This window comes from Schistocerca cancellata, chromosome 5, assembly GCF_023864275.1.
Source record: "Schistocerca cancellata isolate TAMUIC-IGC-003103 chromosome 5, iqSchCanc2.1, whole genome shotgun sequence".
NCBI classification, from domain to species: Eukaryota; Metazoa; Arthropoda; class Insecta; order Orthoptera; family Acrididae; genus Schistocerca; species Schistocerca cancellata.
This window is the reverse complement of record NC_064630.1, coordinates 393477764-393502389: the sequence shown is the minus strand read 5'-3', so window position 1 is coordinate 393502389 and position 24626 is coordinate 393477764. Positions and strand designations below refer to the sequence as shown.

Sequence of the window (24626 nt, the reverse complement as noted above, 5' to 3'; positions counted from 1 at the left end):
AAAAATGCAGCATTTGTATGGTGTGCTCGATGTGAAAATGATTGTTTTTCATGGTTCTATGACACTTATCTAAATCTGTGGTAGAAAACGATGGACATAGTCCAAATAAAGAGTAACTGGTTTTTTATTTTTGCCTTAAAAATTAAATTGTTATGTTTCCATAATTTAACCAACTTCGATCAACAATCTTTCATAAAATATCACTAACTAAGAATTTATATTTGAAATGAAAACAGGAATATCGCGTGCAATATGTAATTCGAAACAAGATGATGTGAATTATTCATAAAACATTATGATGAATTTTACTATTACAAGATGTAGATATTTCAGATGGAATGAGAAAAAAAACAATGCCTTAGACGAGATTTGATAGAGAGAACCACAAACTGTAACATGTTTACCAGTCCATTACACATACGCTCAGTATGTGTTTGTGTCTCAACTGTTTCTAATACAGTTCCTCGGAAGACATCAAAGCTATCTCTTAAAATTTATGAAAAACATTGAGGACAACCTATTCCTCGGCATTTTTAACAGTGTTCCACATGCATGTTTCACAACTGAACAGGAAACAGCCTCAGCCATTTTCATACTGTGCATTAACAGCGTGACAATCAGAGCACAACATTGCAGAGGCTGTGACTGTACACGATTTTTTAAATAAAAACTACATAGCTAAAGTGTGATTAAGAAAAACGTTGATGGCTGTTAATACATTTGAACATCCTAAAGTTTCATTTAACGTAATTTAGTAATAATATATCTAATACATAAGTAAGACCTACTTCCAAGAGCAAACAACACCAGTGTACATGTGATACGGCTTCTGTGACCAATCACTGCAGTTATTTGTTTGCATCATGTTTTTTCATATGATGAACAGAGTATAGACAGGGACTCCCTTCACCTCTTACTTCAACGTCCAGCAACCTGGGAACAGGGAACTCCCATTGTTCCCCACCCTCTCTCCATCAAGAGGTTGCCATTACGTAGACATACAAAACAAAACTGAGCCCTAAAATACCAAACTCACACACCTGAACATAAAAGTATAATCCTACATATACCATGAACAAAACTTCTTCCTACTATTCTCATCTTTTGCTGATACACTAATCCTTATGCCTCTAAATGGCACATATACTCTACCCAAATATAAACTATTCCTACCTATTTGCTTGGTCTATTCCTAGTTATCCATACTCTTACCCTCAATGGATGATGACTCCTGCAACAATGCGTCTGGAAGACATCGATATGGCTTTAGATGCCCCACATGCACAATAGTTGTTATAGTCAGTAATTGAAGCTTGATGTTTACTGGCAGTGTTGTCTCAGCTATCTAATAGGGCCCTTGATAATGAGTTACAAATTTCTTGGTCTTATCCTTCTGCAGGTACAGGTTCAATAACATTATCCAATGACTGATTTTATACTGTGGTATTATAATCTACCTCATATGGTGCTAACCTGGTTTCAGAATGGACGTTTGAATTACATGTCCCAATCATTATGGCGTATGCCCACATAATGACTCAACGTCCTTCCATTTGTGGGATGTACCATCTCCAGCTCCATCCCACCAGTAGCCTGAGGGTGCAATGGACTCGTACATAACTTCTTAATCATAGCACATTACACAGCTGCTTATACCTTAACAAATCAAATGTAAAGTTGGTCCCTTGATCAGTGATCATAGTTTCTGGCACACCAGGTTTGAGCACCCAGCTGTTGGACCAATGCTCTCTGTTGTTTAGGGATTGCAATCACTTCCACATTCATATCTGCCCACTGCATGTGTTGCACACAACCTCATACATACCAGTCTGCTTTTCTTTCCTGGACCTTTACCGGTAGCACACCATTACTCACCTGTTTGTTGTTGTACTACCCCTGTGTCCTGAGAACAAGTGGTCACGCACTTCTTTCAGTGCTTCCTCTTTAAGATTTCCTGGTGCTGTTACTCATTGTCTACTACCTCATTGTCTTACACAATAACATATCCCACACAGTGAATTGTGGATGTGATATACTGCTTAAATTCGAAATCTGTCTGTTGCACTGCTTGCCATTGTGCAAGTTCGTGATCCAGAATCTGTATCACTGTTATTTTTCAACTTAAACTATCTGTATTTGTGTGTGTCTTACCAGACTTGTGTATATCCTCATACTCAAATTCACTTAACTTCGATTACCATCTATCCAGCTTATTAGAAGGGTCCTTAAGCCCCAACAAGTGTTTAAGGACTGCATGGTCCATTACTACTTTAAACCTCTTTCCATACAAATAACATCTGAAATAAGTGTGTCCATATGTCACACTAATTACCTCATTTTCTGTTGACGAGTAGTTTTCCTCTGCTCTGTCCATCTACTTGGAGGCATATGGTACTGGATGTTCCTTTCCATTTACCATCTGACTGAGAACACACTGTATAGCCTGATTGAAAGTGATCATTGACAAGAGAAACTCTTTCTCATAGTTCAGAAAAATTAGTACTCAACGTCAATGCTCTCTTTAACTCTTTGAATGTACCTTAGAATTCCTTCATCCATTCAAACTTAACCCCCACCCCCTTTTTTTTTTAACAGTCATGCAAGTGGTCCCACTATATCTGCAAATCCTTCTATGTGCATTTTCTATAATAATTCTCTAAACCCAAAAAAGATTGTAACTCCTCAGCATTACTAGGAATCGGAAATCCCTGTACTGCCTGCATCAAATTCAATCCATCTTAATCCCTTCACTGCTAAGAACATGCCCTAAGTATGTAACTTCTAATGCAGAGCAACATTTTTCTGTGTTGTAATGTTAAATTCACTGCTCAAAATCTTCTAAAAGGCTCTTACTTACGCTCTGCCATGTCCTTTGCAAAAATGATTACACAACACAGGTTCACCATGCACTAGTGAGGTTTCAGCTCCCTCAGCATTCCATCCACCAAATGCTAAAATACTGCTGGAGCATTTTTCAACCCAAACAGCATTCTGCAATACTGAAAATGGCCCCAGGGAATTGAGAATGCTGTTTTTGGATGGTTCTCTGTGTGTACCTCTATCTAATGGTAGAAAAGTACCTACAATGCCCCAAATTGTCAATAGTTTCAGTAATGTTTGGGTTTGGATATACATCAGTTAGGTTATGCTGTTAACATGTCTGTAGTCCCAACAGAATCTATACATTTTGCTCCCATCCAGGGACTTTTTTGAATGCAACTATGGCAGGTACAGTCCATGGACTAGTGCTGTACCCTCTTTTTTTAAAGGCGCTTGAAGAAAAAACATATCTTCAAATTCAAACAATAATTCTCCATTTCCAATCAATCCATACCTCTAAGATGCTCTAACTTCCTACACAATACAGTTTTATTGGTGGTTTTCACATTACTCTGGTGCCCACTGACAGTCCATATCCATATCATCCAAGACTTTCAAGCTATCTACGTACATTCCCTTGGTGAGCTTTACTCCATCGGCACCAATATTATTCAAAATCATGGGCACTGCCTTCCGGTTCCTCTCATACATATGTGTACTAAGCTTCTCCTTATTAAGCAATGTGATGAGTCTAATATATCATTTTCTGCCAGTGGTTATACCAAGGACAGTGCATTTACTCAGGCCAACTTCTCAGTATCTTGCGGCATAGTAATGTGCAAATTAATCCTTGGTGCTGTTGACTGCGGTTTAAGTAGTTCGCCCCCTTAAGATTGGTGCACTTCGCAGTTTCTGCTTAACTAGCGACAGTCCCCCTAGCTGGAACTTTGTCCCCCTAAGTTCAACTACATGTCGCCAAAGGTCAGTTTTGGCACGCTGTGTTGTCACAGTCTAATCCTGAGATCGTACCATAACCATCACTGACTTGGGGTATAATGTCTACACATTTCCTAAAATGCTGTATCCCCACCTGAAAATCTTTCATTGCTGAACCCAAAGATTTCACATCACCATTTCCAACTCCACATAAATTATACCACAGAGGGCTTAATCGCCTCTGGCCCACGACTTCCATACTTGCCACCGACATGTGCCCCTGTGTGTAGCAAAAACTTGTACTTTCTACCACTGTACTACCTTCCACCTCTGCATTCACATTCGCTGCATTGAAATTTATCAGGAACTGCATGTTGCTGGCCTGAGGTGTCAATTTACGTTTAACACCTGGTTACTCAAGGTGTGTTTTCCCTTACCATTTCTACAACAACATTGGTGTTGTCCAACCACACATCTACTAGACTGAGGTTAGTGACATTGACCTTTCCTCCTACATCTGTAACACCTCACGTCAGTGGAAAATACTCCTCTGTAATTCCGTATTCCTGTTAAATCAGTTTCTTCAAACTGGCAAATTTGAGTGTAGAGTATAAATCCTTTGGCGTACCTGCTCTCATCCTTCTACACACATCAGGCAACAAGCCCCTCAAAAATATGTCCCACTCTGCTCTGCTTCATGGAGTATGACAATTCGCCTTGTCACTCCCCTAATTCGTACATCTGTACGTTCACTTTCTTTATTCTGTCTACAAAATTCTCTACCAACTCATTATGCTTTTTTGAAATACTAACCAACTCCTCGCAAAAAAATCATGCTGTTTTGATTTTTGCAATTTTTCAACAGTCTTTTTTTCAATTTCATCAAATGTCCATGCGTCTCTTAGTCCCTCTGTACATCTGACATATATTTTGGATTCCCCTACTAACTATAACTTTGTCAACTGTAATAACTGATCCTGTGACCATCCCCTAATATTAGCTGCTAACTGTAGGTAATCCAAAAAAGACATTACATTGTCAGTCAACTTTCCAGAGAAGGGTGGTATCTAATAGAAGGAGTAGATTGCTCGGCTAATTCCAGTTCTTCCTCCATAGCTGCAAGCCTATTATGCAAGTCAGCATTTTCTGCTTTCAGTTGCGCCATTTCTTTAACCAATGCTTGAATTGCCACCAACTAGTGACACCCTTTGCTTGAGATTCTGCTGTTGCGGAATCTTAAACTCCAGTACACACCAAGAGATACAAAACAAAACAAGTTTTATGATCCCATACAAACTTACACTGATCAGCCAGAACATTGTGACCACTTACCTAATAGCTGGTATGTCCATCTTTGGCATGGATAACAGTGATACCTCATGGTGTCGAAGGAAGGAGGACAGGGTAGGTCGCTGGAGGGAGTTGCCGCCACACACACACACACACACACACACACACACACACACACACACACACACACACACACACACACAGTCACATAGTTCCCTTACATTCTGGAGAAGGGACTATGAGCTCTTTTACCCCACATTGTCACATCCCAGAAGTGTTAGATTGAGTTCAGATTTGGCAAAATGGAGGGCCAGCACATCACCTCAAACTGCTCCATCACACTCTTGGCCTTGTGACATGGCACATTATCTTGTTGAAAAATGTCACTGCCTTCAGGAAACATGATCGTTATTTAAGGGGTGTACATGGTCTGCAACCAGTGTATGATACCCCTTGGCCATAGTGGTGCCTTGCAGGATCTCCACTGAATCCATGGATGTCGACATGAATGTTTTCCAGAGCATAATGGAGCCACCGCCATCTTGTGTCAAGGAGCTGTCCCCTGAAAGAGGACAGATTCACACCCTCCAGTCAGCAAAAAGAAGAATGTATCACGATTCATCAGACCATGCAGTGCTCTGCCTTTGCACCAACATCCAGTGCCGATGGTCATATGCCCATTTCAGTAGCTGCTGGTGCAGTTTTAAAATTGGCATATGCATGGGGCATCAGCTTTGGAACTCCATTGTTAGGAGTGTGGTGCACTGTGCATTCAGACTGACGTGTACTCTCGCCAGAATGAAAGTGTGATGTTACTTCCACCACATTTTGCTGGCTGTCCTGTTTTATCAGTCTGCCCAACCTATGATGTTAGACATCTGTAATGAGGGGTGGCCACTCAACCACATGATGCTTGGACATGCCAGTCAAGACTGGAAGACTTGTTTCTGTGAAGACCCAAAACTACTCACCACTCTTTAAATCATGTTGTTGCCACAGCACAAAATGGAAACATGAGCTTGGCTGTGTTTGGATAACAGCAGTTGGAGTGAGAGACTTGGTCAGAGTCCCATCTAGTGTGCACACCTGTTTTAGAAAACATGTATGCTACCATCTATTCAATCTCTTTATCTGGCAGAAATGATGCCTGTCATTGACTTTGTGCACAAGAGCAGTAGTGTGTGCACAGAAACAGTATCTAAAATTGGCTGAACTGGCACCCAGAGGTATTCGTATTGGAATAGCCCATAATGTCTCCAGATATACACCCAATCAGTCGTGTTCGGGAATAGTTGATTTCAGATTGGGGGCTGCATCATGAATGTACACGAGACTTTGGAAACGAGTCGTACCACGTGGGAGAGCATTAGTTCAGGTCAGCATATTTTTAGCTCCTTTGTCCCTCAGGCTCAATACTGTTATGGATAGTGAGGGACAATGCATTCATCAAAAATAAGAGATGCATTTTGTTTTCTGTTCTCAAAATAATGCAGTGTTTCCCAAATACATTGCACCATGTCAGTTCTGGACAAAGGATATTCGTGGAGGTCGTAAGTATAAAAAAGTTTATTTTTGGTATATCATTTTCATGGTGTCATGTGGTCTCAAGTCCCTTAAAAAGTATTTTGATAATAAAGAAAATGGAGCTTACTGCATGATTTTCATTTCAAAAATTATGCATTTTTTTCTTAGTTTAACTAAGCCAACAATTGGAAAGTTTTTGATTCAACCATATCAGGAGTAAGCTTATCAAATATGTACATCAATAATTTAATTCCTGAAAAAGTTCAGTGACCAGTCACTAAACAATTATTTACTACAAAACTATGGTTCATTCTAAAGTCATAAGTATGGAGTACTCTGTGTGTGAAAAATTTGTGTCGAAGGTGGTGATGTTGGATCTATTCCAGACCAGGTGAAGTTGTTAGAACACACAGAGATAACGGAATGTTACACATACATATCAGGCTCACATCCTTATAGTTCCTGAAAAGTTGAAGAATTAGTGACTTCAGTGCATTACACATGTACTTGAGGAATTCTTGTGTTATCTGGAACAGTGGCCATGTTGCGTAGGGCATGCATCCATATCTGTTTCTGTGCACATGGGCTTGAATTACACTCTTTTTTTTTCTTGTTCGAAAGAGAATGAATGCCCTCACAAAATTGTTACTTTAAATAAAATTTCATTATGAGTAAGCACAAAAGGTTAATTTCAGTACCGATTTACTGTGAGATTTTTTTTCCATGTGTTTTTTTTTCCCCTCACAAAATGTTATCCTTGTTTATGGAACAATAAGATGTAAAAGTGACCATAATTGTAATACAATTATTGCTGTAATCTCTCACTTTGTTTTTCAAAGACTCATTTATTTTCTTCATCGTAGTAAACCTTAAGTGTGATGCACTGATATTCACAATAGAGGCAGTGATAGCAGGGAAATGTACTGCACCTTCAGTACCTGATGAAAAGCAAACTTAGTATATTTATGAAGATACTTCTCTAGACAGTTAATTTTGATGCATGCCACACGTATGATAAATTTGTGGGAAGTATTGGGACTGACTAATAATGACTGTAGGTCTTCATGTAAAAAAAAAAAGAAATTGTTGTAAGAAGTGTAAGTCAAATGTGTGCAAGTAAGTTGCCCATAATGTCAATGCATAACGCACACCTCTTTTCGACCATTTCAGTTAGCAAGGACAGTACTCTACAGTTAATAGAAATCACTGTCTTAAATTTAAGAGTTATATTGCAGGCATTATATGTATAAATAAAATTTCCTTATTTTTGAGTGTTCTAACTGTACCATATGATCCAAAACAGATTCTGTGTCGTGGCTTTTGACCTAGATTTTTTGGAAACAGTAGTAAATTAGTGTAATGACTTCAGCCATTTCACAGGAGTGGTCCTAGACTAGTAGATCATTGAAATCAATGAATGAGATGATCTGGCTTCTCCTTGTAAGCTTTCTTGGTTTGAAATTGTTAAACATGTTGTTGCTTTTTTTTATGAAAGAGGACTATGGAAAAAACGATGGTTAGGCTTCAAGAAATTGACAAGATTCACCAGGTTTCTTGGCAAAAAGTTTTACAGTAGTTGTTCACTGTCTTATGTGTGATATACAAAAAAATGTATTGCACCACTGCAAGTAGTAGATATATACACAGCTTGTGTTGACAGAGTCATCCATCCTCAAGGGTTGTATGCTGCCACGCTATTCACCATACATGTCCCAAAAGTTTTTTTTTATTTATTTTTTTAATGCAAGTATACAAATATTGCCCTATATTTGTCATTTAAATGAGTGAATACAGAGGACAGAAATAGAATGGAAAGCTGTGCTTACTGAAAACTGTAGAAACAAGGTTGAGAATGACATTAAATGGAAGTCTTGAGACATGACTGTTATTTGTACAAAGTTGAGGAGCAACCTTGACAGAAGGGTCATTCACAATTCATCTTGTTAGTTATGAAATTTGTGTGTCTGCAAGATCATTGTCAGCTTTACAGAGAAATTTATTGCTTTAATCTTAATAGCTCCAAAGCATTTTAGATGTGCTCTGATTTCCCACGTGCCCTTCAAGCTGTTGCACAAATTCATGCAATAGAGAAACAAGTTCACAATATTTAAGATTCCCTTCTCTGCTTGCAAAGGCACTAAAGCAGAGGAGGTGGTATTATTCAACAGTACACATACAAAGTCAACTAAATAATGGATGTGGCTGTAGAGGAAACTTGCATGATACTCGCTTCCATACATTGTTGCCTTCCTGTGTGGTATGATCCATCTCTCTCTCTCTCTCTCTCTCTCTCTCTCTCTCTCTCTCTCTCTCTCTCTCTCTCTCTCTCTAACAGAATACTGGTGACAGGTGAATGAATGGTTGTAAGAGACAGTCATTTGTATTCAGCGAAAGCAAAATGAGCAACCCCTTCACAGGTACTTAAACAGGATATGATTTTCTCAACTATCTTGTGTAAAGGATATTACCATGTGATGCATGGAGTCTTTCTTAGCTAACAGGACCTATGTGGTTACAGCTTTCTTGGCTTTCTCTCAGTAAAGCTCATGTAGGGAGTAGCTGTAAAGCTGTCTACTAACGTGACCTGTTTTAAGGAAACCAAGTGATTCTTTTTTATAGTTATTGCCTCACTATCTTTATATATCAATCTCAATTGTGTTAATTTGCTTGTATGTATATTTTATACCATTTCTTCTTTTTAGGTTCTTGGGTGAGTTTGTGTGAGTGGGAAGTTTGACAGAGTCTAACATTATTGTATGGTTTTATTCAATTTACCTCTCAGTTTGTTGCCATGATGATTTTTGGTTACTGACTGTGATTTTCTTCACTGCAGAAATAGCACAGAGGGAAGTCCAACAACAGATAGCAAAAGATGGGTTTCTAAATCCTTTGGATTAATCTTCCAGTGCGTGCAACGAGATCTCTGTATCCATAGAAACAAATATGGTTTATTATTGATACAGTACTTCTAAGAAATCTGTATTGACAGTTGGAAATTGCATAGTTGATGTTTAATTATATTTTATATTTACCTGCAGTGAAGGTACCAGTCAAGATCTGTTGTCTGTTCTAGGTTGGCTGTTCAAAGTAGAGGTTACAAAACCAGAGGAACTAGAGAAGCTGATGACTGAGGCAGATTATAAAGAGTTCTTAAAGTCAGAAGAAAATTAGGCTGGGATATTTGGTTGTTACGGAATATTCACAATGTTCTGGATCATGCATAATTGTTATTGAAAGAACATCATTTTATTACATGGCTTTTTATATGTATAACGCATGTTTTGAAATGACTACACATTTTTGAAACAGCACTTTCTGTTACGATGTGTAATATGTTTGTCATGTTGAGGAGGAAATGAAGCTGCACAAAATGAGTTTTCATATTTATTGCAATTAAAGGCTTCTCTGTAGCATCTACATTTTATTTTTATCATTACTTTTGTCATTAACTATGGCTAATGGTTCTATCAGTATTGTATGTAAAGACCGTCATAAGAAGTATGTGTAAGACGATGACAACAGTGAGACCATCTTCCAGAAGTTTACTGCACACTGGGACTTTCATGACCATGAGCCTTGATCTGTTTGTTTGCCCTATGATAGCCAGTTTGTCAGAGCATTTCAAACTGAAATAAATGCTCGTAGAAGCCGATTAGTAAGTTGGAGCATTCAGCTAAAGACAACCATGTTTTTGAGATGCTGAAATCTAATGTGCTTTTGTCATAGGACACGCTGGAATCAGTGGGATAAGGCAGACAGGTATATTCAGTATTTCTCAATTTCTACAAAGTTAGTTCAGTACCACATCTACACTTGTCAAAACTACAATCATATGGGGTATCAAGTGAAATCTGTGGCTGGATTGAGAATTTCTTAATACAGAGGATGCAGCAAGTAATCTTCGATGGAGATTCATTAATAGGTGTAGATGTAATTTTGGGTGTGCTCCAGGGAAGTGTGTTTGGTCTCTTGCACTGATTTTTTTATATTAATAATTTTGCAGACAATAGTAATGTCAGACTTTCTGCAATGATGCAGTTATCTATAATGGAATACAATCTGAAAGAAACTGCAAAAATATTCAGTCAGATCATAAGATTTCAGAGCGATGCAAGGACTGGTAATTGACTTTAAATGTTCAGAAATGTGTAATTGTGCACAACAAGAGGAAAAAAAGGGTATCCTGTGACTACAGTGTCAGTGAGTCCCGGTTGGAATCTGTCAAACCATACAAATACTTAAGTGTAACAATATGTAGGGATATGAGATTGAATAGTGTCAGTTACAGGTAAAGCGGGTGTAGTGTAACGACGTAAGTTTCTTATAAATGATTCGTTCGACATATGACCATGTGCAGACTTCGTCACCTACGTCAGTTACAACCCACTCCAAAATTATTTATATTCTTTTTAAATTGTCTCAGAATGGTTCTTGAACGAAACTGTAAAACATCATTTGAGTCGTATGCACAGAATTACGTCACTCGGGCCAATTGGTTTGCGTGAACTTCTTCAATTTTTGACGTCGTTTGTTTCTCCTCAGAAATTATATTGATACACTTTATCTTGATTTAATCGATATTGGAATCACATTAAGTAAACTTTGAGATTCAAAGTCGCGATGAACACTGTCAAAATTCAATAATCTCGTCAAATACAGTATTAATTCATTCACATAATTCTTCATAAATAAATCCTCAGAACACGTATTTCAACTTTAATAGCATCCACCAGTTTATTATCTTCCTACATGCAGACGTGAACCTGAGCCTTGATGAGACAAAACTAACTTTTCAATAAGATTAAACTTCCTATGATATCATTGTATCATTACATATTTTTATTTATCAATTTTTAGAAGCATGACGCAACAACTCGGTTCCAGGATCTTCTGTTGCTCTTTGGCTGTCGACCTGCGACGTATAGTGGCCAGCAATTTTCTCTCTGGTCGCGGCAGCGAAGATGCTGTCTCCGTTCGTTGCGCTGCCCTCTCCGTACATGAAACACAAAAAAAGATACAAAACTTTAGGCAATTCACAACCATTACAAAATATTACAAAAATACATAAACAAAAACTAAATTAAACTTATATTCACCTGCAAACTGGGCTGACACTGGTGGATGGGTGACGCTTCAATTTCGTCCCACTACATACCCCACCCACAAGCTCAGTTTGTTAGGTTTTAACCGAAAATAAAACTTTTTCTATATACCATATTTAACTGTTAATACATTTTCCTCACATTTTACGTAATCTAGAGTCCTTGTTCTTAGATAGATTTAATCCTTTTACTGCGATATTGTTGTGACTATTTGTCATTTACTCTTAATTGTGCTATTATGGTAATTCATAACCGAATATATGGAGATTACTCCTTTTCGTTTAATAGTTGCTAGTAAATACTAATTTTGTATGTTCTTTAACGTTGGTACATTAGGACAGAGCGTTCAAATTGTGATAAATTAGTTTGTTTTATTCATTTACTAGAGTTATTCTTTCCAAAAATGTATATTACTAATAAGTTTCTCACAATAACTAATAGTACTATTTACTTTACGTCATTCTTTTCCCTAATGCCTTATTTATGCCTGAGGTCAAGAAGAAATCAAGCAAAATTTTCTTTAGAATCTCGGCACGGCTTTCTTTACCTTCGGACACCTTGTTGGGTAATGGCAATTTATTTAGGAGAAACAAGCGAGAGAGCCCCGTTTGGTGTGTCCTATATTAACACTATTACAAACCTCTATTAAAGGCACTCTGCTATGTTCTTGTGAGCCATATAGCTCTGGACGCCCACGGTCCCTAAAATTATTAACCATCCCCTTTGGTTCCTACTATCCGAGTAAATTTAAAATATACAAAATTCCTTTTGACCTAATAGCAAAATTTCTTCCATATAAATCCCCCCTTTGGTTATCTTTCTCTTTTTGAAGTACCAGTGGATTATTGTAGAACACTTGTTTAAACTTTCTGTTATTTCTTTAAAATAACACGTAACTATCACGAAAACTTCACATGAATAAACTATGAACGCTCTTCCGTATGTAACATATACTAAATATTAACTTATTTAGGAATGAAGGGTTTCATTTGATCAACACTATATAATCCTTTAATTACACCTGATGAAGGTTCCATAAGAAGTAACGCTTTGGGATGTACAATCTTATGTACAACATATGGACCTTCAAAGATAAAGAAGAATTTTCTATATTACTTATTGATCTTCGAACTTTCAGCATGAGATCGTACTAATACACGATCACCTTTGCTCGTTCGGTTGGATAATTCGTAGAATAACATTTTTCTTTCCTTTACATAATACGGTAATCCACTAATTAGGACTCGTGTTAGATGACTTTCAATCATTGGTTCTCCAATTAATTTAGCACGGTTTAAATGCCATTCGAAATAATTCCTGTAACCTCTCCACCGTTTAGAATATGGAGGAGGGTCTAACAACTCTAAATTTAAGCGTTGTTGTTTTCCTCTTGACCAATAATTTTGTTTAAACTGTGTAACGAAATCATCCCATTCCGCAGCTTCTGCTTCTAAATGTCCTATTACAAATTGAATCCGTTTCTCATTACTCCATTTAGGAGATAATGAAGTTTCAAAAGCTTTTATAAAGATTATAGGGTGAACTTCGCCTCCTGGTTTGAATACAGGAAATCGACTTGCTACATTTGAATTTGTCATTATATCATCCCAACATTCTGCGAGAGACAACATAGTTGGATTTAGTTTAGATTGCAGAGACGGAGTTGCATCGGATTGGCTTGCCGTGATTTCTTTATTCGTATTGTTGTCGTCGGAGCTAGCAAACTCGATGCGACTGTTGTCTCTGATTACTTTATTGCTTCTACTACTTGAAATGTTTTCATTATTATCTAATTCCGATAACCGTTTAGTAATTTCCTGTATTCGCATTTCTGTATTGGACACACGATTAGCTAATATCGATTCTTCACTGTGTTCACGATGTGAACGCTCTGTACCTTCATCAGTGTTATTATCTTTGGAAGTCTCAAGGTTACCGTGTATTTCGGTAATTAAATATTTCATGTTTTCTATTTCAGTATGATCTTTTTCTACTCGATGAGTTAGTATCTCTAATTCTACATTATCTATTGAAGAAATCTCTACAGGTTTGGTAGAAACCTCTTTAATAGATTCTAATAATTCTCTACGAACAGTTTCTGTTTGCATAGAAAATTCATCCCGTAACTTATCGTTATTTTTCTCTATTTCATTTACAACTAAGACATTGACATTATCTAGTCTCTTGGTTAAGTCAGTAATATCATTTCACATACGAGCTTTTTCCTCACGCGATTCCTGGATATGTTCTTCTATCCGCAATCTTATTACTAAGTCCTACTAGTTTTTTCTGCATTTCAACATTAGAAGCCTCTATTTTATCACTTAATTCTCGACTGGTTTCATTAAGATGTTCCTGTAACCTGTCTGTCGATTTTGTTAGCTCCCCTTTAAGTTCCTCTTTTAATCTAGCCTAGATTCTTCGTTAGACTGTTTTAATTCCTCTTTCAGTTCCTCTTTTAATCTAGCAGTAGATTCTTCGTTAGATGTTTTAATTCCTCTTTTAATCTAGCAGTAGATTCTTCATTAGACTGGTTTAATCTAGCAGTAGATTCTTCGTTAGACTGGTTTAATCTAGCAGTAGATTCTTCGTTAGACTGTTTTAATTCCTGTTTTAGTTCCTCTTTTAATCTAGCAATGGATTCTTCGTTAGATTGTTTTAATTTAGCAGTCGCCCTAAAAAGGGATCTCATGCTCCTATCGGACATAGATTGCTCTTCGTCTGACATTTCACTTCCTGACATTATTGTAAGATATTAACTAGTTACACACGCAGACTTGTAATCAACAATCCTGTAAAAGCACACTCCCTATGTACAACACTCCACTTCCAACTTGAAACAAACTCACTGGACACTAATATTGTAGTTTATAGTTCTCGGTGATCAGTGTGCTGCTATGGGCTGCAGAAGTAACAGCCGTCGATGCAGCCGCTGAGATGCTGCGACCATGCTTCCGCAACCGACAGGACGCTGAGTCGAACACCGGAGACGTCACTGACTGCAACCATGCCCGGCACCACCGTGGACAGGCGAAGCCCTCAGCAACACCTCTAATACCAGCCGGAGGAACGTCCCGCAGCTGACGAACTGGGCCTGTTTAGGGAGAAAAAGGGTTGTCGGGGTTTGCAGCGTTCAGCTGCTGCCCAACAGATATGCCTTCTCGTGGAATAATTACAAAAATACATAAACAAAAACTAAATTAAACTTATATTCACCTGCAAACTGGGCTGACACTGGTGGATGGGTGACGCTTCAATTTCGTCCCACTACACAGGTTGCAGACTTCATTATGTTGGTAGAATACTAGGGAAACAGGAACATTGTATACAGAATACTCTTGCGACCTATCCTACTCCAAATAGGAGTAAGTGAATGTATACAAAGAAGGGCAACACAAATGATCACAGGTTTGTCTGGTCCTTCGAAGTGTCATGAAGATGCTGAAAGAACTTAAATGGTATATGCTTGAAGATAAGTGCAAACTATCGCATGAAAACCTGCTTAGAAAGTTTCTACAACCAACTATACATAATGACTCTTAGGAATATTCTACAATCTGCTACATATTGCTTCTAAGGGAATCCCAGAGGCAAGATAAGACTAAGCCACAGAAGAGCCTGAACGTCTTATGCCTGCCAGTACAACATCCTTTACTAAGTGTGCAACAGTCAACGAGTTACATGAATGGAATGTGAGAAAACCCTAAAGAAGGTACAATGGCTTGTATCTTCTGCCATGGGTGACACTTTACCCGATAACCCAAAAAACAAGTAAGTCTCAAAACACATTTGTTTCACTTTTATTAAGGTTAGACTGAAACAATTTTTGTTATGCCTAGTCAATATCAGTGAATGAAAGTAAGGTAATGAATCTATTAATAAGATTAGATTTGAAATTTTGCAAGCAAAAAAATTTATAGGTGGCATTGATGTTGAATAGATTTTCCTTCACTTAGAAGTGTATTGGCCAGTGGCAGTCTTTTCTGATTGTTTTTGTTGATACCCAGCTGGATTTCTTCAATTGATATGCTGTTTTTAAAGTTTAGAATTTTAATTTTCTATGCCAATGTAACATTATTAAAATGTAGATGTTAATATATTCTTGCCTTATTTCCTAACTCTTTGGATATGTCGGATTTAACCATTTGAGTGTGTAATTGCAGACATTAAAATAAAAATGGTAGTCATTAATAATATAAGTGAGTTTTCAGTATGAAAGTAATCTTAAATTAAAAAAAAATGCCTGATAGCAAAAGTTTGAGATTCAGTAACCTTTGTGTGTGGCACTTATCTAAAATTTAGTCCTTGGGTCACGAGACATTCCTGAAATTCACTGAATCGGGTATGGTATATAAAATATGAGAATTGTAGAATATTGCCCTCTTTTGGATAAAGTTCTGCAGATGTCCATGCATGGAGACATTGTACATTTCCACATTTTTTAGTATTTCTTGGCATTGGCTGGTAATATGAGAAGAAACATTGTGAATTGAAGGTGCGTCACTACTGGAAGCTTTTAGAACCCAGATCCATCTGGCATATTTAGTTGTAAGAAGGATGGTGAAATGTTTTTGAGGTTACATGACAAATGATTCTCTGGAACACTTTTTACTAGTTACTATCCATTATACATCTGTATTCTACAGAATACCGTGAACTACATGGCAGGGTATACATAGTAGACTTTCTTGGGATTATTTCTGTCCATCTTAAAGAGTCTGCCACTTCTGTTCTTTCAGCATCTCAGTGAGAATGTGACAACCATGGGTCAAACAAACCTGTGACAATTGGTGCTGTCCTGTGTACATTCAGTATCCCGTGTTAATCATACATGATAGGGGCCACACATTTGAGAAGTATTTTATGATGGGGCACATGAGTGAACTGCAAGCAGTCTCCTTCGTGGACTGACTGAATTTTCTTATTATTCTATCAAGAAACCGAAGTATGCTGTCTACCTTACCCATGACTTGAGCCTTTGTGGTACTTCCATTTCATATCTTTACTAAGTGTTACACCCACATATTTGTATGAGATTACAGATTCCAGCTGTAACTCGTTGATATTATAGTCATACGATATAAGTTTTTTGTGTTGTGAAGTGCTTAGTTTTACATTTCTGAACCTTTAAAGCAAGTTTCAGGTCTTTGCACCCTAACTGAATATTTATACACCTTCTTTCAGACAGTACTACATTACAGATAACTGCATCATCAGCAAAAAGTCTGAGGTTACTGTTAATGTATTAACATACAATATGAACAGCAATGGTCTCAACACACTTCCTTAGGACACCCCCGAAGCTAGTTCTACATCTGATGATTACGCTCTGTCCAAGAAAACGTGCAGCATTCTCCCTACCAGAAGGTCCTCAATCCAATCACATATTTCACTTTATACACAGTATGATCGTACTTTAGACAATAAACTTAGGTATGATAGTGAAATCAAGAAATACTGCAACTACCTGACTGCCTTGATCCAAAGCTTCCAATATGTTTTTGGAATCTTTGCTGGTTGGCATGGAGGAGGTCATTATGTTTGAGATACCTCATTATGTATGAGCTCAGAATATGTTCTAAGATTCTACAACAAATTGATATCGAGGAAATTGGACATTATTTTTGTGCATCAACCACCCTTCATGTAGATGGGTGTGACCTGTGCTTTCTTCCAACTACTGGGCACAGTTTCTTATTCGACAGACCTCTGATAAAGTATAGTTAGAAGAGGGGTTAACTCTGCCACAAATACAGTGTAGAGACTGATAGAGATTCTGTCGGGCCCTGAAACTTGGTTCAGTTTTATCGATTTCAGTTGTTTCTCAACACCACTTACTTCACTCCTCTCTTCAGTGGTACGAGGATTCAATTGGAGCGATTCTCACGGGTTTTGATTTGTCAAGGAGCATTTGAAAACGGTTTGGTATTTTAGTTTTTGCTTTTCTACCCTCCGAATTTAAGTTCGTCCCATTTTTTGGGGACTGGACACAAACTGTGGTGCCATTAATATCCTGTACATAGGACCATAATTTTTTGGGGTTTTTTGATTAAAGTTGATACGTGTGACTGTTTCAGGGCTGTGCGCGGATGTGGTTTGCCCCTCCCTGACCGTCGCTGGGTGCATGCCAACCGGAGTTAAACGTCCTCAGTATTTCGATCTGGATGCTAAGCGAGTCACGTTATGTGGATGTCTTTTGTTCGAGTGGCGGAAGCTAGGTGACGCGCGCGACTCCGCTTCCGTCAAGTTCTCCGCCTTCCGCTCGCCGGTCGTGTGTGCGAGAGAGGACAAGACACGCAGCCAGCTGTTCAGGAAGCTGTGGCAGATGCCGCCATTCAGAGCAGAATAATCAGGCGACAGGAAGTGTTTTTTCAATATATGTCTTGTCTTGTTTACGAGAACCTTATGGCGGAAATGACGGTATTATGTTTTGCGCTGTTTGTAGCGTCCTTCATCATTTACAACATTTGTCGTATTTCTTCTCCAACTTCAGAACGACTGCGTATGACTAAAGCGCCATGACAGTTTCTCTCTTTTTTCGCAGAACTCTTGAATCGTCTTATAGTTAAACGTATAGAGTTCAGGAAAGTTGATTAATGCATATATATCTCCATATACATTCCGCTTCTTTCCCTTGATTCAATAGGGGCACAACGTTTTTCTGTTATTCCTGTCATTAGGAGACGTCACTCAGGCCCCAATTCATCTACTGTGTGTGGCAGATATGTCTGATATATGTGCGACCATCGTGTAACGAATGGTTTCAATCTCGAAAATTATTTTAGAGGTTTGCTTAACAGCCGGTTGAAGTTGCCTCGGGGCAGTGACGTAGCTTAGAAGGGTCCTGATCAAAATTTGTCGCGGGGCCGCTTTGCCCGACTGTGGCGAAGCTCAAATGGAAGGTACAGATTTTTCGCCGGCCAGAGTGGCCTAGCGGTTCTAGGCGCTACAGTCTGGAACAGCTTCGATTCCTGCCTCGGGCATAGATGTGTGTGATGTCTTTAGGTTAGGTTTAAGTAGTTCTAAGTTCTAGGGGACCTAGATAAGTAATTATTTACAATTAATTCTCCTAGGAGCCAAGTCAGGCAAACAATTAAAATATATTCTTTCTTCGCCCATTTCCCGGCAAACTGACTTATTAAAAACATCGATAACTGAAGATGATTTTAGTTTATCGAGATGTTCTGCCTCTATAGAAAGCACTGACAAATCTGAAAACCGTTCGTGGCTTATAGAAGTACTAAGATAGTTTTTAATCAGTTTTAATTTCGGAAAATTCTTTCAATTGTTGCAGTTGTTACAGGAAGGCTAAAAAATGGAAACATGCTGTTATTACCTCCGAAAAACTGGATGCAAGGCTACTGAATTAAATCAGTAATAAGTCAGTGAGTTCCTTAATGGGATTTTCTGAACTTAAGTTTTTAAGCACATTTTCAAAGAAATTATTGTTCGTACAGATCAAATGACACGTCTTTACAGTATTTAGCAGTCAGTTTTTCCGCTTCCTTTTTTATTATTTCTTTTGAAAATGAGTTTCTCCGGTTGTAACAGTTCGACTGTATTACTAAGGTCACAGACGCTTTGAAACTTTGTTTAGTTGAGAAAATATATATAACAGCAATAGTACACACTAACTTTAAAGTACGATTCCGGGTCTGAAATTCTCTCATCTTCTGATAACTTATAAAAATATCGCTTTGTCATCTTCCGTCTTTTATTTCTGAAAACAATTGTTATCCCCCCACTGTTTTACAAGGTCTCTGGACTCTTTTAGCAAACAATGGAATGAATTTTGGTTTTTTATTTCGCTCAGTCTATTCAAAACATTACTTACTGAAATACTATCTTTCTGTAAGGCATTATTTTCATAAAACTGGAATAATGATTTCAAATAATGAATTAAAAAAGGCGACAAGCACTACAAAATCGTTTTTCTCTCATATATTAATTATACTTTTACATTCGTCAAGCTCGTCTTTTTCAGTGGAAATTAAATTTATCTTGTACAATGTTTTCATTATTGATTATTTATTATAGCCGATAAAGCGCCGTGTCTTGAAGACCATCTAGTACGGCATACCTTCTTAGGGTAATTATATATTTTAAATACTTACCGTTACTCAGTATTGACCAGGGTTTTATACTATAATTATCCAAAAAAATGATACTTCAATAACACGTTTCGTAGCGTCATTTAAAATTAAATTTAGTGCATGTACCGCACAATGAATATAATCGGAATCTGGCGCATGTTCTTTTATAAGGGCTAGTAATCCTCCATATACACCCGACACACCATTTGCTCCGTTGTAACCCTGCCCTCTACATTTGGACGAATCAATTCCATATTCTTTTATACTATTAAAAATGTCAGTTTTCAACCCTTCTGCACTATAATAAGCTACTGATATAAATTCCAAAAAGGACACGCAGATTTTTATTTCTTTAGGCACATGATCATCATTTTCTGCTATTGAGATGTATCGAAAAACTACAGAATTTTGTAAGTTTTTGTCAGGTCTTGAGTTGTATCCAAAATAATCGTCAGAAATGAAGCTTTTTAAATTTGTAAAACAATATTTTTCTCTAACCGCGGTAGCAAGTAAATTAATAATCTCATTTTCAGTCGTGGAGCTTCAATAATTTATTTCTCCTTTTGGCTTTAAAAGTAGTTCTTTTAAAATAGGATTATAATTAGATAGTAAATTGATAGTAAATTGATGGTAATAGATTGAGATGAAATTTCCATATTCGGAATTAAGGCCGCTTAAAGGTAAATTGCATGAAGCTGAAGTAATTGTGACATTAATAACACGGTGCAACATATCTCGCCAGAAAGTAATTTTACTATTGATTTCACTTTGCAGTAAATTAATGTTATTACCAGGTAACCAATTATTAAAAGAGTAGCGCTAATGCGGCTGTGAGTTTTCATGGTCAGATGTACATTGTGTAAAATTGCTTCTAACCGAAACACCGTTGGCCCATGCGGAAGAGTATGAATTGCTTGACCATCTGCAAACAACCAACAGAAGTGACAGTACGGTTTGTTTAAAATATTAGAATAACATAGCCGTGGCCTTGAAATGTTTATACTAGCCTTATTGAAATATGGGTAATGTTAGGCTGAAAAACATAGCTCTTTGGAAACGGTCCTTGTGGTTTAAATGGGCCCAAATTAAAAATTATTTTTCGTTCGTAATCAGAAAGGCTGTCACCAAAATTTCCTCTATGTGACGAAGATATATTATGAAATTCCCCAGACTGATTAAGATATTCGGTTTGTGTTTCTTCATTTCCCGAGTCTCTGGCAGGCAATGTGTTCCAGATGAATCTAAAAATAAAATGAAGTAAAATTAATATTGAAAGATTTTGGAAGTTATTTTTCAAAACTGTGCCGTTAAAAGTGTTCATTAAACAAATATTTAATTTTTAAAATTAATCTTTAAACCTGACTCGACGAACCAAAATTGTTTCACGGGCCGCCTCGTAAAACCATTTTCCTGTCGTGCCGCACGACTGCTTTGGCGGAGATTTAGGCCTAGTTTACACGACGACATCGGGTTGCGCTACTCGTTGCGTGGAATGAGTTGCACGCACGTGGTTGCACATTTGACTGTAGTATATCAGTATACCCTTTAGTTTATTCGTTTTGTTTCTGGCGCTGCAGTCCGGAACCACGGGACTGCTACGGTCGCAGGTTCGAATCCTGCCTCGGGCATGGGTGTGTGTGATGTCCTTAGGTTAGTTAGGTTTAAGTAGTTCTAAGTTCTAGGGGACTTATGACCTAAGATGTTGAGTCCCATAGTGCTCAGAGCCATTTGAACCATTTATTCGTTTTGTGGGTCCCTGAGTCGTGTCTGAAATGAAAGTTTTGGCAGCTGGCTGCTGGCAGCTGTACGTTGCACGAGTTGTGATGGAGTTAAAGCTTGTAGCGTGGAATCGCTGTCCAAGAAAAAAATAAGAAACCTGTTTCAGTTCGTGACTGGATAAAGAAAAGACGTCAGCTCGGTTGCTCAGCATCCTTGCTGAAATAATTATAACGGAAGACCCAAGAATTCTTTTAATTATCTTAGAATGCCACTAGAACTGTTCACGTTTCTTCTAAATAGAGTTAATTATGTGATAAGGAATGAAGATACTGTAATGCATGAAATACTGTCGCCAGAACTGAAATTACATATCATATTGCGTGCATTACAATCGAGAACACTCGACATGCTATAAGTTACGAGATTAGTTGGTGGTGACGCCTTTTCATTAACACCATTAATTATTAACATTAACAGCAATAATTATTCGAAGCCGGCCGCGGTGGTCTAGCGGTTCTAGGAGCTCAGTCCGGAACAGCGCGACTGCTACGGTCGCAGGTTCGAATCCTGCCTCGGGCATGGATGTGATGTCCTTAGGTTAGTTAGGTTTAAGTAGTTCTAAGTTCTAGGGTACTGATGACCACAGATGTTAAGTCCCATAGTGCTCAGAGCCATTTGAACCATTTTTTGAATTATTCGAAGCAGGCCGCATTAAGAAGAGAATGGTTTGCAAAATATTCTCTTGAAGATAGATCTGTACAGTGGCAATATTTCAAAATTCTAACATGTGTCAATGGGGAGCACTGCTGCGACATTTTAAATAGATGAATGTTGAAGAAAGTATGCAGCTTCCTGAATTTGTATAGCCAACAATATTCCTTAACAAAGAGTCAGCCAACGTTGGGACTTTGTCTTGTAGATGAGAGCATTGCCATAGCTAGAATTACACTTGCTTGTATTTTTCGTTATTCTGTTGTATATGTGTTCCTAACTCAATAAATTTTGCCCTGCAGCTCGGATATTGTCAAACCGTCTATTTTATTATCCCATATGAAGGTCTCAAGGGGCAGCAATATGTTGCTTATTTTTATCAGCATCACTGAAATCCTACAAACACCTATGCAAAGCATAGATATCAAAAAAGCGAACGTTATTCTCCGTCCCCCAATTCATATTTCAGTTTAACTGATGCTGCAGCACAACACAAATGATCACTGCATAGATTGGCTAATGCTTCAAAGCAGCACGAAAAAGTTCTAAGCATCACGGGCGAGATTCTTTCAAATCATAGGGATCATCAAAATGTGAATAAAATAGTGGAGCACAGTGGTTAATTAGGACCGGAACGGCGTTTCGGCACCACCGAGGGAAGATTTTTTTTTTGGATCCGAGTGGACCAAGTCCACTCCGGAGATTGAAAGTAGTACACTTATTTTAAAACGTAATGTGCGCAGCGGTGAACGTAACAGTGATCGGTTTATATGTTAAAGTGTGTTACGGATTTGTCTGAAAAAAAAAATAATAATACCGTACGAAAATCTATTTGCAGTAGCTGCGAAACTGCAAAATGCGCTGACTGACCTCTCCGAATTTGAGCTCTTCTAATTTGTAATCCTCTGTGAGTTTGGTTTATATCGAGAGATATTTCTGTTGATTCATGTTACACTTCTGCAAAGTTTACTTATGTAATGTTCCTGATCTTTTTCGATGTATAATGTGCCTTTCTTTTCTTTGGTATAGTATTTTTTCATCCTCTCCATTCGTGGAAAATGAATGTTGCAATAAATACTATGTAAGATTATTGACCTATGATGTTTTCCAAGGCGCATCAAGATATGTAAAAAAACATTTGTAGAAGCTCTAAGTATAATTAAAGGTCTTGGGGAATATATAGTCAGAAAAGTCAACACGTTGAACATACCATCCTGGAATTTATATCGTTGATTCAGACGTTTTCGTCTAACCTATAATCCATAAATTCATCGAACTTACTCGAAAAATTCGATTATCGTCCTTAGTTATAACAAATTTTCCATCGGGCCAGTTCTTCCAAGGAACTATTTTATTGCTATTGAAGCTATCACCCTTATTTTGTTTTCATTACGCGTGTCAAAGAGCAAATATCTGTAAAACCTACTTTTATAATCTTTGGTTAAATGTACCGCACGCGCTGATAATCGCGGCTCCCGACCTACAATACGTTAGAAACGAGGCAACGACGGGTAGTTTGCTCTGTAGTTAAGTTTCTTGCATTCATTTCGGAAAAAAATTACGGCAATGTTCTAAGTTTGTGTTAAAATGAAATTTAATTACGCCTGTGACGGAAAAGAGTTCGTAAATCGCTTTAACCGAAATTCGTGTTAACCGATAAAATTTACAATTAGGACTAATGTATTCCTGTCTGGGCCAATTTTTTTTTCCCGTTAACCATCAGTTTGTCGTGAGCGGTTTCGCGCCACTGAGGGTGAACAGTAATATCGTACTATACTGATTACAATTTTATTTTATTGAATGTGTACTTAATAAAGCCTAAATTGACTTTATTTTTCATCGCCCTTTCCACACCAGATGTGTTGGCCGGAAGAGATCTTTTCCTGATATAATCTCAGTTCCGTAAACAAGTTTAATACTATCTTATTAATTGCGTATGATAAAAATTTATTTAATTAATACACCTAATGCGGGAAAATTTGTGTATATAAAATTATGGACTGTATTTACTTATACAGGGTGTTACAAAAAGGTACGGCCAAACTTTCAGGAAACATTCCTCACACACAAAGAAAGAAAATATGTTATTTGGACATGTGTCCGGAAACGCTTACTTTCCATGTTAGAGTTCATTTTATTACTTCTCTTCCAATCACATTAATTATGGAATGGAAACACACAGCAACAGAACGTACCAGCGTGACTTCAAACACACAGCTACAGAACGTACCAGCGTGACTTCAAACACACAGCTACAGAACGTACCAGCGTGACTTCAAACACTTTGTTACAGGAAATGTTCAAAATGTCCTCCGTTAGCGAGGATACATTCATCCACCCTCCGTCGCATGGAATCCCTGATGCGCTGATGCAGCCCTGGAGAATGGCGTATTGTATCATAGCCGTCCACAATACGAGCACGAAGAGTCTC

General features: G+C 37.8%; 1 protein-coding gene across 1 annotated transcript in view; it reads left to right on the top strand.

The window, feature by feature from the left end:
* LOC126187896 (glycine cleavage system H protein, mitochondrial) overlaps nucleotides 1-9987 on the top strand; it is a 59879-nt gene extending 49892 nt beyond the window's left edge. The window contains exon 5 of the mRNA XM_049929247.1: nucleotides 9644-9987. Within this exon, the coding sequence (XP_049785204.1) occupies nucleotides 9644-9741 (98 nt within the window). The 3' untranslated portion in view covers nucleotides 9742-9987. The remainder of the gene's footprint in view (nucleotides 1-9643) is intronic.
* Nucleotides 9988-24626: the final 14639 nt, after the last annotated feature.